Raw genomic sequence first — 13,495 nt, 5'->3', positions numbered from 1 at the left:
ACTGAGCGATCTCTCCAACCCTGTAATCTCCATTTTTAAGCAGTCTTAAATTCTCGGGAGCCTCAATTTTCTTAACCTGTTAAACAGTGACATTAGCAGTATAAGTTTCCAGTGATGTAAAAAATACTAAAATGTAGGAGTCACCACCGCCAGGCTGCCCCCAGGAGTTCCTTGAAATGAGGGATACCAGGGACAGACTAGCACTGACAGAGCTGAGTGTCAGAAGCACATCCACCCCTACTTCATCTGGAACAACCTGTTTTGATAGGCTGCCACAATATTTGTTGCACTTTTAAGCTTTTTAAAAGGAAACAGTAAAATCCCAGCAAGTCCATAAACTTATTCTTTGCTTGCTGGTTTTCCAGGCTCTTTATGTCCCAGGGCAAAGAATTAGACCAGGGATGCAAGGTTAGAAATAGAAACTGCCAGGAGTGGTTGTGCACACTTCTGATCTCAGCACTTTGGAGGCAGAGGCAGGTAGATCAAGTTCCAGGCTAGTCAGGGCTACAGAGATTGTGAGACCCTGTCTCAAAAAATAATTGGGGAGGAGAGATGCTGGGGAGATGATAGCTCAGCGATTAAGAGTGGTTGCTCTTGCAGAGGATCTGGGTTTGTTTCCCAGCACTCGTACGGCAGCTAACAACTGTCCATAACTCCAGTTTCAGGGGAATTTGACATCCTCTTTTGACCTCTGCAGGTATTGCATGCCACAGATGCACTTACATACATGCAAGCAGTACACACACACATAAAAATATTTTTAAAAATTGAGGGCTAAAGAGATGGCTCAGTAGTTAAGAGTGTATACTGCTCAAGTCCAATTCTCAGCACCCATATCAGAGGCTCACAACTGCCTGTAACTCCAGCACTGAACATGTGCACAAACCCACACAGATAATATACTTTTTTGTTTTTGGAGGCTCTAGAGAGATGGCTTAGCAGTTAAGAGCACTAGCTGCTCTTGCAGAGGACCCAGGTTCAGTTCCCAGCACCCACAGGTTGGCTACCATCCATATCTCCAGTTACAGGGGATCTGACACCCTCTGGTCTCTCTGGGCACTGCACGAATGTGGTGCATATACAGAAAAGCAGGCGCATGCACACAAAATTTAAAAAAAATAATTGAAATAGTTTATTAAGGGGAAGCACTTGAGAATGGGAGTGGGCTAGTGAACTGAGAAAAATGCTGGGCCATGAGCCATGTGGCCCTTAACTGGGCATTTACATAGCATCCACCGCTGTGTATCACAGGCTTTTCCTGAACATGCTGTTTGCTGTAAGATGTCCCCGTGGGGATGGGCTGTCAGTCTTTGTCAGCTGGCTTCTAGCAGGTTAGTCTCCCTCTAGTCCCTATTCTGCCACACAGCTAGCTGGTTCAAGCCCTTGTTTTCTGAAATGACTACAGTGTTGTTCCACACCACACACAAATCCAAAACCCAGTCTGCATCTTTGTTCCAATTGTATCATCTGTATAACAATTCAGGCGTGTGATGCAAACCTTTAATCCCTGCACTCCCAAGGGAGAGGCAGGCAGACCTCTTGAGTTTGAGGCCATTCCTAGACTACCAAAGTGAGTTGCAGGCCAGCCAGGGCTACATAGTGAGACCTATCTCAGAAGAAAGAGGCTTGGTGCATACAGATGTGTAAAGATAAAGCATCAATTTCAGAAGAGAATTATATCAAAAACATGCACCAAAACTGGCCAACTAGTACTCAGAAGTGTTGTTCTCTTGGCCTTTGAGAGTGCAGGGGAGATGGTCATTAGTTCCTAGACCTTGTAGCCAAACGAGACCCAGATTACCACCTGTGTAGCCAGTTGGATACAGGACCAATCTAAACCAAACTGTCTTAAAGTTGAGGTTCGCCCCCCGCCCCAGGTGCTGTCTGAGGTTTGGGGACCTGGACTGCTGTTGGCATATTTTCCAGCAGGACTTCAGTCTTAAAGCCACATCTACTTCTAGACAGAAGTCTAGGTAGGACTTGGAACTCCATCGCTTACTGTATGTACCGTGGCCACTTGAAATTCTATATGCCAGTTCATCTCCCTTTGTCATCTGTGGGTAGTAAGAGGATGGACCGCAGCTGGGGTCTACATTTTCACAGCATGGTGACACTGTGGGAACTGACTGCCTCAGTGACTTTTACTTGGTTCCAAAAGTATCTTACAGGTAGAACTTGCTCTGTTAAAGTTTCAGCTGATCCTGGGCCACAAGAGCTATAATGAACCTGAAGAACCTCTTGACCTTGAAAAAGTTGTTTTGATTATAGGGCTCATATGGCTCTAAGTATTTTTCACTTTCCCCCAAAGCAAGGCAGTTCTTCCCAACCTCTCAAAGTGCTGTGGCTGCAGAGGAGAGCATGTGTTTCCCCCGAGGGTGTTGCTGTCACCCCCTTCCCTCCAGGAGGCAGTGAGCTTCCAGGAGGTGCACAGCCCAACACACCATGCTTTTCATTTCTTTCCATCTGGCACAAGTTGTGAAGCACATGTGGACTGACCTGGGCAGGAAGACTGGGAAGTGGGAGGTGTGTGGAACCTTGTAATATCTAGGCACGCAGAACAGAAAGTGTGCATCCAGTGATCAGAGGCAGCACTGTGGAAAGATGAGGCTCAGCCATCCAGATATTACATGAGCACCCTCTATGGAAGCAATCTTTATTTGCATTTTAAGAGAGAACACATGAAAAAACTGCTGCAACAAGCTGAAACAATGCTCAGTCCCTTTTTACGTGACTTCCTAGGGACAAAGTCAAAGACTTGAGGAAAGCCAAGCAATGGAATGCAAACACAGGAGTTACCTAGGATTCACCTTAGTAAACATGGCCACCTCCAGCCATTCCCAGAAGTATCTTTGCTCATGGTAAACAAAATACCAAGCTGTACATAAAACAAACATGATGTTGCCTATGCTGGCCTTGTGTATAGAGGAAGAATTGTTAGACCATGACAAAAAAGGCAGATGGCTGTGAGGAATTAAAATCACAATTCTTTGTGTCTAGGAACATTTGACTGGCAACAGTTGTATCATCCAGATATTCACAGGAACAGTAGATTCTCTTCCTATCCCAAAAGAAGCGCAACAGGAAACAGACACAAAACACAGGAGATACTGTTCACCAGGTGGTTGCAGCACAGCCTGGAGGAGTGATCACGAGGGCCAGGGTGAGAGGTGCCCTTGGTGGTACTCCCCAGGGTCTGTTATGGGGTGGGTATTTACAGGAGGATTAGACAAAATAGTTAACTACTAAAGGTATCCAAAAAAGGCCTGAGAAACTGGTTAAAATGCATAACCTTGTATTGCTACTGATGGGAGTAGTCATTTTTATATCTTTTAAAAATAATAAAAAGATTCTGTTAAAAAATATACTTATCCAGAAAGATGTTGATTTGAACTCTAAAAAGCAATGTGGAACCATCCCTTCCCTTGATGACGAAGAGTGCTGTTCCATGTGAGCTCCTTTCTGATTCAAATCATCCCTTCCTCTAGTGCTGCTAGGCCACAAGGCAGGTTCTCCCCAAGCTCTGAGGAAAATCCTTCACTGCAGCAGGCACAGAACACACCCTGGATGGGTCTCTGCTGTTCCAGTGGTTTGGCCAGCTTGCCCACTGTGAGAACCAGCCAGGGATTCCCCTAGGTGCTCCTCCAAGGACAGGATTAGCTGCCTTCTGTATAACCTGGGGGATCCTGCTCTCAAAGAACTGCCTTTACAGATTGAAATCAGATCCCTCAGCAGGTAAGTAAGGTGGCTTGAAACTATTAGTAATTTTTAAGGCTAAGGCAACATCCGTGGTCATTTGTATATCTTAATTTGATGCAAATAGTTAACCATAATCTAAAATAGATCCTGTACATATCCTCTCTAACATTAGCTGGGGCTGAAAAGGAATGAACTGAGGTGGAAGTGGAGCATGTGACAGTGTCCTAGGAACCCTGTAGAAAGGGAAGGAAAAGAGGAATCGGCACAACCCGTTTCTTTGGTGAACAAGAAGGAAGGTCTCAAGTTCTCACTTCACTCTACAAAGCCTGCTGTTACTCTCGAATAGAAAAGCACCAACTCTGCAGTGACTTGTTCTGTCATCACTTCTGATTAGAAATGCAGCTACACACCTGCTGGATGGCGTCTCTGTCTTAAAGCTGGTAGTAAAAATGTGACCTGCAAGCCAGTACAATGAATGGAAATGGCGGTGCTCCCCCCCTCAGCCTGGAGATGGGCCTGCCAGTTCCCCCTTCTCCACTCTGGGGAATGGACCGAGGTGGAAGTGGAGCATATGACAGTGTCCTTGGGACTGCCACCCTAGATGGGCCCGGGAGTCCCTGGTCCTGCACCTCTGTGTAAAGAAGAGGCAGCTGCACCAAGTGTAGGCTCTAGTCCTAGGGCCTCAGCTGACACTGCAGCACTCATGTTCAGCCCAGAGCCCCTGCTTTGTACAGCCTGTGGACAGAAAGATCTATTTCTCAGTGAGTGACAGCTGTAAGACTTGCTGGAGTTCAGCCTCCTCCTCCTGGAGCCGAAGCTCCTGCTCCGCTAGCTCTTTGGCAGACAGCTCCATGGCCAGCTGTAGGTCACTATCAAAACGGCTTGACTCACTCAGGGCACCTGGGCACGAGCTTTCCATGTTGGTCAGGAGGCTCTCCTGGATGGCCCTGGAGTGGAAATGGGAGACAAGATTCATTCCTATCACTGAGGTGGTGGTAGCGACTACATCCCTAACCTTACCAGCACACCCTGTGCCAGGAACTCTATAGGCATTTCCCCTGAGGGGTCAAGGGGCTATGTACAGGTGCGGCACCTGACATCCAGCATCACCCAGCTACCAAGTGATTGTGCTGTGACCAGAACCACAGTCTGTTCTAAAGCAAAACTGAGATTCTTGATCTAGAACTCCAAATGCCTGATGCGTAGGAAAAAGAATGCACTGTTGTACGTTTCCCATAAAAAGGGTTTCTGGTCATTTCTGTAGTTCTTCCCCAAAGTGCCATCATTTTTAACATTGCAAATCTCCCCATCCAGAGCCTGTGATCACATATTTATAAACAAAGCCAACCAAAAAACATTGGCTTGATGCTTTCCTGCCAGCAGCCCTAGGCTGTGAGCCAGCCAGCACTGGTCACCCATCTGAAATGCACTACTGGGATCAAGCTGGCATAATGAGTAACAGCCATGAGAAAAAGCAACAGAGCCAACACATCAACCTGCTGAGCCCAAGCCACACGTCTGCCCATGCATTAAGTGCCTGTGTCAGCTTGGTTTGACAAGAGCCACAAAATCAAAAGTCCCATCAGTCACCTCTCATACTGGGCATCATAGCTGTGTGTGGGGCTGATCCCTCCATTTGAAGCTGGTCCTGAAAGTTCCTGGCAAAAACAAACGATGGACATGAATACTTCGTTGAAGGAACAGCTGCCAAAATGACAAGGAAATGAAAGCAGATAGAATAAAATTTAAAATATTTACAGCCTATTACTTAGTTTTGTGTGAGCTCTCACAGCAGCGTGGTTACATCAAAGGTGACTCAAACATGCCGGGTAAATACTTTTTACCATATGGTCAGGGTATCAGCACCACCTAGGGTTTATTTAGAGCCACACCTCACTGAACCTAATATCAACCTATAACAGGCATTAACCTTGGGCAGCAGCTAAATGACCAAAGCAGGTCATTTTTTCAAGGCTAGCTTAGACATAATTTCTGTTTGACACTGAACTCTGAACTCCGACTACTACCTTTGTCAAAATTTACGGTTAGCCGGGCGTGGTGACGCACGCCTTTAATCCCAGCACTCCAGAGGCAGAGGCAGGTGGATCTCTGTGAGTTCGAGGCCAGCCTGGTCTATGTAGTGAGTTCAGGATCTAGGCAGGGAGACTCTGTCTCAAAAAGACCAAAAAAAAAAAAAAAAAAAAAAAAAAAAAAAAAAAAAACTTGGGCTAAGCAAGGTTTATACAGACTATGGGGGAGCAGAACTAAGCTCGCTTGCTGAGAACCATGTACCGGCTGACAGTTCTGCTGGATCTTCTGCCAGGACGTCCAAAGGGAGGTGGCCTAGCAGCCTCAAAAAATAACATGAATCTGGAATGGTCTATGGTGGTAGCAGGGGATGGGGAAGTAAGGAAGAGGACTAACATTACTCAAGCCCCAAGACTTATGGATAAACCAGACAGCTAAGTGACAGGAATGCTGGGACATGGGCACTATTTTCAAAGCCCAGTGGCTCCAGCAGAGGTTAATTCACACCAAGAAGTCCCAGTTATGCTCTACAAATGCCTGCTGAACAAACAGTCCAAAAAAGAAACTAGTGACTACCAGGCAGAGAGTAAAAACCCAGAACACAGAGGGTGAAGAAACCAGGACAGCTTCCTGGAATACAGTGGAAGCCACAGGAGGGAGGGGAGTTATCGGGGGATGTCAGGGAAGGCCTGAACCCTCAGACTGTTGCAAGCAGGTGAGGTCTGGAGGAACAACAGAGCAACTGCTGTTCTCACATATGCTAAGCAACCATTACACGATGGTTGTAGTCCTTGGGGAGGGAGGTGACATGAAATGTCACATCACCTTAATCTAAGACAAATGACAATACATAATGCTTCAGTACTAGAAAACCATAAAGTACCTTGAAAAATACACAATTAATAGCTACGTGGTGAATGTAAGGAAAAGGTAAGTCTGTCTGAAGACTCCTTGTGAATGATTGTCTTTTATAGAGCAAACTTTTATGAATGACCAAGGGCACAGACTATAGAATGACCCACATAAAAGCCAGGACTGCTGAGTGTGGTGGCACACGCCTTTAATCCCAGCACTCAGGAGGCAGAGGCAGATGGATCCTCTGAGTTCAAGGCCAGCCTGGTCTACAGAGTGAGTTCCAGGCAGCTGGAGCTACAAGAAACCCTGTCTCAAAAAGACCAAAAAAAAAAAAAAAAAAAAAAAAAGCCACGACTGTACCCAGCTTGCTAACCCAGAGGCGGCACTCCAAGCCCTGCCATTCATGACAAGTATACCTGGCTCCTGCTGGACTCCAGCAGACTCTGTTGGATGGCAAACTGCATTATCTCATAATCCTCATCCTGCAGGTGAACATTTCTGCCATTGTCTTGAACGTGGTAGGATTCGGGGATTTCAAACACAGACTGATCAACCTCAAAGTTAGTGATGTCAGAAGCTGAAACACAAAGGCAACTGTCCAGTGTCAAGTTCATTAGAATAAATTTAGACATTTTTCCCCTTTTGTTTTTTTAAACACCATCTATGCAGCTCAAGCTAGCCTCAAATTCAAAACACAGCCCAGGCTGGCTCCAAACTCATAATCCTCCTGCCTCAGCCTCCAGAATTCTGGAATTATAGGCATGTGCTACCATACCTAGTCTACACTCCAAATTGGAGAGCAGGGGAGAGGATATGGGCATCTGTCTTCACTTGTGTATGTGGGATTTTTTGTTTAGTTGGGTTTTCTTGAAATGGGGGATCTTACTGTATTGCTCACTCTAACCTTGAATACCTGGTCTCAAAAGATCCTCCCACCTCAGCCTCCCAAGTGCTGGGACTACAGGCATGAGTAATTGTTCTCTGCTTTAAGATATTTTAGATTAAAAAAATAAAAATAAAATGGTAACAGTCAGAGGGCTGGGGATGTCACTCAGTGGAACAGTGCTTGCCTAGCACATGCCAGGCTCTTGTTCACTGCCCAGTAAAGCAAATAAATGACAATAAAATACAAAAAATAAAGCCAAAGATCAGTGATAATAATTAATTTACTAGTTAGAGAATTTGGAATGTAATTATGACAGTGAAATGTATCAGCATAGTTTTTCTTTTTGTCATGATTTTTCTTAATGAAAAACTAATGTATAATCATAAAAATTAGAGTAAAATAGAAAGTAAAGATTTTTCTCTATATACCAGTTCTATTTCCAAACTCCGTAAGTAGTAGCCAGGGTCAGGGTGGGAATGGGGTATGGCTCAGGCTTGTTTGGCATACAAGGCCCTCGGTTCATTTCCCAGCACCACTAAAAAACAATGGTAACCAGGGCTTGCTTGTGTATCCCTCAAGGACTGTGATGCACATACAATAGAGCATCACACCCAGTTCATCCCTTCTGAATGATGTTCCACTCCTCCCCACCAGGTAAATACATTAAATTAAGACCAGTGGTTTTCAGTACCTATCACGTTTCTGCAGTTTTACCATATAGGCATAATCTGAATAGTTTAATTTGGCACAAACAGAATCATAGAATATATTCAAATTCATTTTTTATATTCAGCATTATGTTTTTAAGATTTACCAGTTTGGAGCTGATGGCTCCATGAGTAAAGGCACTTACCACCATACCTGAGAACTTGAATTCTATCCCCAGGACCCATATGATCAAAGAAGAGAATCAACTCCTGCAAGTTGTCTTCTGACTTTTACACGAATGCTGTAGTATGTGCACGAAATACACATATATACACACACATAAATGTAATTAAAAGTTTTAAAGAGATTTACTAGTTTTGATGCACTTGGCTATACATTTTTATTTTGCTGCTACTTTATTCTGTGGTAACTGGCACATTCTATGATCTAAGACCATCTGGGTGCTTTCCAGATTTTTGTTATTGTAAACAATGCTGCTGTCCAACACTGGGGTCTCCACGTCTGTAAATCTCTCTAAAAACCACACCTAGAAACTTTTAGGTTATAGAATTGACACATCTTCAGTGTAGTAATGTCCAATTTTTTTTTCAAGAAAGTATACTAGTTTTCTCCGTCTGCCAAGAGTAAATGTATGTTCTTTTGCTGTACAACCTTAGGGCCACATATTATACAATATTATTGCTACACAGAGTGTAAAGTTGTATATTTTTTAATGAATTATTTTTATTTATTTATTTTATTTATTTATTTTTTTTGGTCTTTTTGAGACAGGGTCTCCCTGTAGCCCCAGCTGTCCTAGAACTCACTACACAGACCAGGCTGGCCTTGAACTCACAGAGATCCGTCTGCCTCTGCCTCCCGAGGGCTGGGATTAAAGGTGTGCGCCACCACGCCTGGCTAAATTATTTATTTTTATTTCTCTTCTTCAATCATATGGATCCTGGGAATAGAATTCAGGTAGTCAGGTGTGGTGGCAAGTGCCTTTACCCACATGGAATGTTTTGCCTGTAAGTGCAGCACATGTGTGCAAACCCACAGAGGCCAGAAGAGGGCTTTGGATCCCCTAGAACTGGAGTTAAAGGTAGCTGCTAGTCATCATGTGGGTGCCAGGAACAGAGCTCAGATCCTCCAGAAGAGCAGCCAGGGCTCTTAACCACTAAGCCATCTCTCCATTTCCTGTGCATTATTACTGATTCCAGTTTTTCCATTTGAAGTTTTAATTTATATGCATAAAATGCTCTCTTTGAATGCATCACACTAGGAGACTAAGAGGAGAAAAACCATGAGCAGCTCAGATCTGTATGAAAAGCACATGAGAAAATCAATACTCAATAATGGTAAAAACTCCCACTGAGTGTGATTGTCTAGCACCACAAAATAAAACATCTCTCAACAATCCAGGAATACAAGGACATCTACAAAACCTACAACTAACCTTAAGGACAAGGTTACTCCCACTCCCCTGAAACCAGGCAGAGGGAGGGTGCCCTTGCTAGCCACTTGCTCTGATCAGGCAGAGGAAGGATACCCTTGCTAGTCACTCTTATCAACACTGCTCTACAGATGACCAGGCCAGTCCATTAAGGCAAGAGAAAAAAAAAGAAAAGAAAAAGAAAAACTTAACAAATGGCAAGGAAGAACTGAAACTGCACTTTTGCACCAACAACGTGCTATGCGTGATATATGTAAGAAAGTCTAAGGAATCTATCAGAAACCTATCAGCAGTCAAGTGAATTCAGTAAGATTCAAGGCACAGGGTCAAAATACAAAAATCAGTTATACTTCTAAATGCTAGCAGCTGGAAAATCAGAAAAGAAACCCATTTAAATTCACATCCAAAAATATGAATTGGACTGATGGAGCAAAGGGATGTAAGGAATCTGGAAGCACCGAAGCACCCTGTGGACTGTGTGGTATTTACACAGGTCATATATGAGTCCAAGTGCACTGAGCTATTGTACTTAATACACATTACACTAGGTAGAGCTATCTTTAGGAACATGCTATCATTTTAAAATAATTGGGATTGTTTATGTCTGTTATGATCAGGGCATGAGGAGTCCCCCTGAAAGGCTCATGTGTTCAAGGTGTAGTTGATAGTTGATAGGCTTTTTGGAAGTGACTCCATCACAAGCACTTTGACCTCATCTACATGTTAATCTGTTGATGGATTCATAATTTGATGAAATTAATGGGAAGGGGGAAATTTTCAGAGCTGGGGCTCAGTTGGAAGAAGTGGCTTACTAGAGCTGTTACAACTACTTCGGGGTTCTATCTTATCCTGGGCTCTTCTCTGCCTGTCTCTGCTTTCTGGGTACCAAAGGTGAGTATCTCTGTTACAAAATACCCTTCCATGATATTCTGCCTCACACAGGCCCAGAAGCAATGGAGCCAGCTGACCATGAACTAAAACCATGAGCCAAACTGAGCCTTCCCTCCTTCAGTAGTTTCAAGTGTTTTGTTACAGGGATGAAAACTGACTAACATATCCTCAGGTTATTTTTTCATGTCATCTAAACTAAATCTAAAATTTCCTCTTATGTTATACAGATCTACTCCATATGACACCTCACATTCAAATGGTCAGTGTGAAGGCTCAGACACATGACTTTGATGTGTTGACAACCTTCTGGGTTTTGTCTTTTTTAATTTATTATTTATTTGATGTGTATGAGTGTTTTGCCTGCCTATATGTAAGTGTAGCCATGTGTGCAATGCTCACTGAGATCAGAAGAAAGCCTCAGTTCCGTGGACAACTGTGAGCTACCATGTGGGTGCTGGGAACAGAACCTGGGTCCTCTGCAAGAGCAGACAGTGCACTTAACTTCTGAGCCATCTCTCCAGCCCCCTCAACCTTCTGTTTTTACCTGTGTGGGGCTGGATCCCTTCCACATTCTGACTTTCTTCAGCAGTGTTACAGCCATTGACGTTTCCAAATGTGATCCGTGCGTTTAAAACATGAAATAGGGGGATTTCTAGCAAAATAAAAGCTTTCGTAAGTAGACTTCACTGAGAATAGCAATCATCTGCTGACGACTTACAAGACATTCTGTGCTAAGCACACTATCACACGGTTTCATTCAATCATAACACCCCTCCCCAAAATACAGATGGGAAAATAGATTCACTCTGAGGCAGAGCTGAAATGTTTTCTCCTCAGTTGCAGTGAGTCAGGATTCAAGTATCAAGAACACTCAGCAATCTAAAATCCAGGGTCCTCCTGCGTAAGTCTGTATTATATATACAACACTGCATACTAGTTGAGACCCTAAAACGTGTTTTTTGTATCAAAAGATCCTGGTGTCAAATGCCTTCCTTAAATAATCATCTAGAAGGGGGGTGGATCTGGGAGGAAGTAGGGAAGGAATGGGGATCAAATATGATTAAAATACATTGTATGCATGTATGAAATTCTCAAAGAACAAAATATTAAAAAAAATAATTATTGGGGCTGGTGAGGTGGCTCAGCAGCTAAGAGTACTAGCTGCTCTTGCAGAGGACCCGAGTTCAATTCCTAGCACCCACATGGCAGCTAACAACCATCCCTAACTCCAGTTCCAGGGGATCTGACACCCTCTTCTGACCTCCGTAGGCATTGCATAACATAGGTTCACTCACATACATACAGGCAATACACTCATACACATAAAATAAAAACAGTAAGTAAGGCTGGGTGTGGTGGCACATGCCTTTAATCCCAGCACTCAGAAGGCAGAGGCAGGTAGAACTCTATGAGTTCCTCCATAATGAATCCAGGCCAGCTGGGGCTACAGGGAGACCCTGACTCAAAAAGACTGAAAAAAAAAAAAAAAAAAAGACAGTAAGTAAAATTTTTTAAAAAGTATTTAATTTGAAGTTTCACTTAAGTAAGCCTTAACAGAGTAATGTCATGTTTTATGCCTTTTTATGTCTGTTAGCACCATTTGTAAAATGGCTGGGCACATAATTTTGATATGCAAATGAACGAAAAATCATGACTTTTTTTAAATCCACTCAAGCAGAGGCCAGCTCTGACCTCCTCCATTGTTATATGCTACCTTGCTCTTAATGTGCTCTAGGTTCCATGAAACCTGCAAGTACTCCTCAGCCTCATTCAAATGTACCTATTTTGACAGGGAATCCAGGTGGAAACTCCAGCTTGATGAAATCTCTCAATCTTGCAAAATGAGCGCTAGTCCGGGCCATGAGGTCGATGATAGGAATGACCTGTTCCTCTAGCGAGAGGGGGAACTCTTCACACATCCACAGTGTTGCTTTAAACCTGCACGGTTTGAGAGAGAAAAGGCTGAGGCCATCTCCCCTGGGCGGGCGGCAGGCAGACACTGCTGGGCAGCAAGCTGAACACACAGGCCTCTGGACTCCACATGCTTCCCCAGTGTCTCTGAACCCAGAACCTGTGAGGGACTGAAACTCTGAGGAGCTCAAATCGCCCTGAAACTCCACAGTGGGTGAAATGGCCTCTTTACAGCCTGGCCCTGCAACAGCCTCAACTGATACCCAGCATCCACACAGAAACTACTTCATTTGATCAGCAGACACTTGTTGGCAGAAAAAAAAAAAAAAAAATTCTTACATCTAATCCATATTCTCCACGAAAAAAGCCAATCAGAGAGGTGATTTACTGTTGACTTTGTCAAAGCAGTTTCAAAACAATTTTCAAAGAAGGGCAAGGAATGGTCAAACCTAACACCAAAACCCAGAACAACTTCTGAGACACTCCCTAAATTGAAAATGAATCTTCACTCTTACTTCTGGGTTCTAATCGTCAGCTCTTTTGGCCTTCCAATGTCCCTGTCTTTCAGATCAAAGGCTTCGTCAAAGTACTCATCCGGTGTGATGGCCGTGGGGTTGTTTGCGGTGGCACATTCCGTAGTGAGGTCCTGCTAAGCCAGAATTCAGAGGAGTCAGAGGTACCAAGTGACACTTACCAGTGGAGGCTGGCAGATGTGATCTCTAAGGTGGGCACTCCAGCTAGCTATGGATCTGGGTATTCTACTCACTTCACTTAAGTTACATCGGGGAACAAGCAGACCTAAAACAGGATTAGCAGGCAGGCTACATGGCAAGTCAGTGGACTTCCACATTTAAAACACGAATCCAGCCGGGTGTGGTGGCACATGCCTTTAATCCCAGCACTGGGGAGGCAGAGGCAGGCAGATCTCTGTGAGTTCTAGGCTAGCCTGGTCTATGTAGTGAGTTCTAGGCCAGCTGCTGAGGCTATAGGGAGACCCTGTCTCAAGAAGACAAAAAGTAAATAAATAAATAAATAAATAAATAAACCCATAGAAAAGCCTGCCCTAGTTCTCTGTATGTCTTCATGCCATAAGAAACACTGTTTGCCTGTTGGTCCTGTTGTCACAG

General features: G+C 44.0%; 1 protein-coding gene across 1 annotated transcript in view; it reads right to left on the bottom strand.

Moving 5' to 3' along the window:
• Window positions 1–2,623: 2,623 nt before the first annotated feature.
• The window catches only part of Ankrd13a (ankyrin repeat domain 13A), a gene marked incomplete in the record, with an annotated part of 42,940 nt that continues 32,068 nt past the window's right edge, over window positions 2,624–13,495 (bottom strand). Inside the window, 6 exon segments of the mRNA XM_008848999.3 lie at window positions 2,624–4,643; window positions 5,287–5,354; window positions 6,996–7,156; window positions 11,002–11,109; window positions 12,238–12,395; window positions 12,884–13,014. Coding sequence (XP_008847221.1) covers window positions 4,448–4,643; window positions 5,287–5,354; window positions 6,996–7,156; window positions 11,002–11,109; window positions 12,238–12,395; window positions 12,884–13,014 — 822 coding nt within the window.

The sequence above is a fragment of the Nannospalax galili genome, unplaced genomic scaffold, assembly GCF_000622305.1.
Source record: "Nannospalax galili isolate Female #2095 unplaced genomic scaffold, S.galili_v1.0 scaffold103, whole genome shotgun sequence".
Taxonomy (NCBI): Eukaryota; Metazoa; Chordata; class Mammalia; order Rodentia; family Spalacidae; genus Nannospalax; species Nannospalax galili.
Note: the sequence above shows the minus strand (reverse complement) of the source record. Positions and strands in the feature narration are given on the sequence as shown.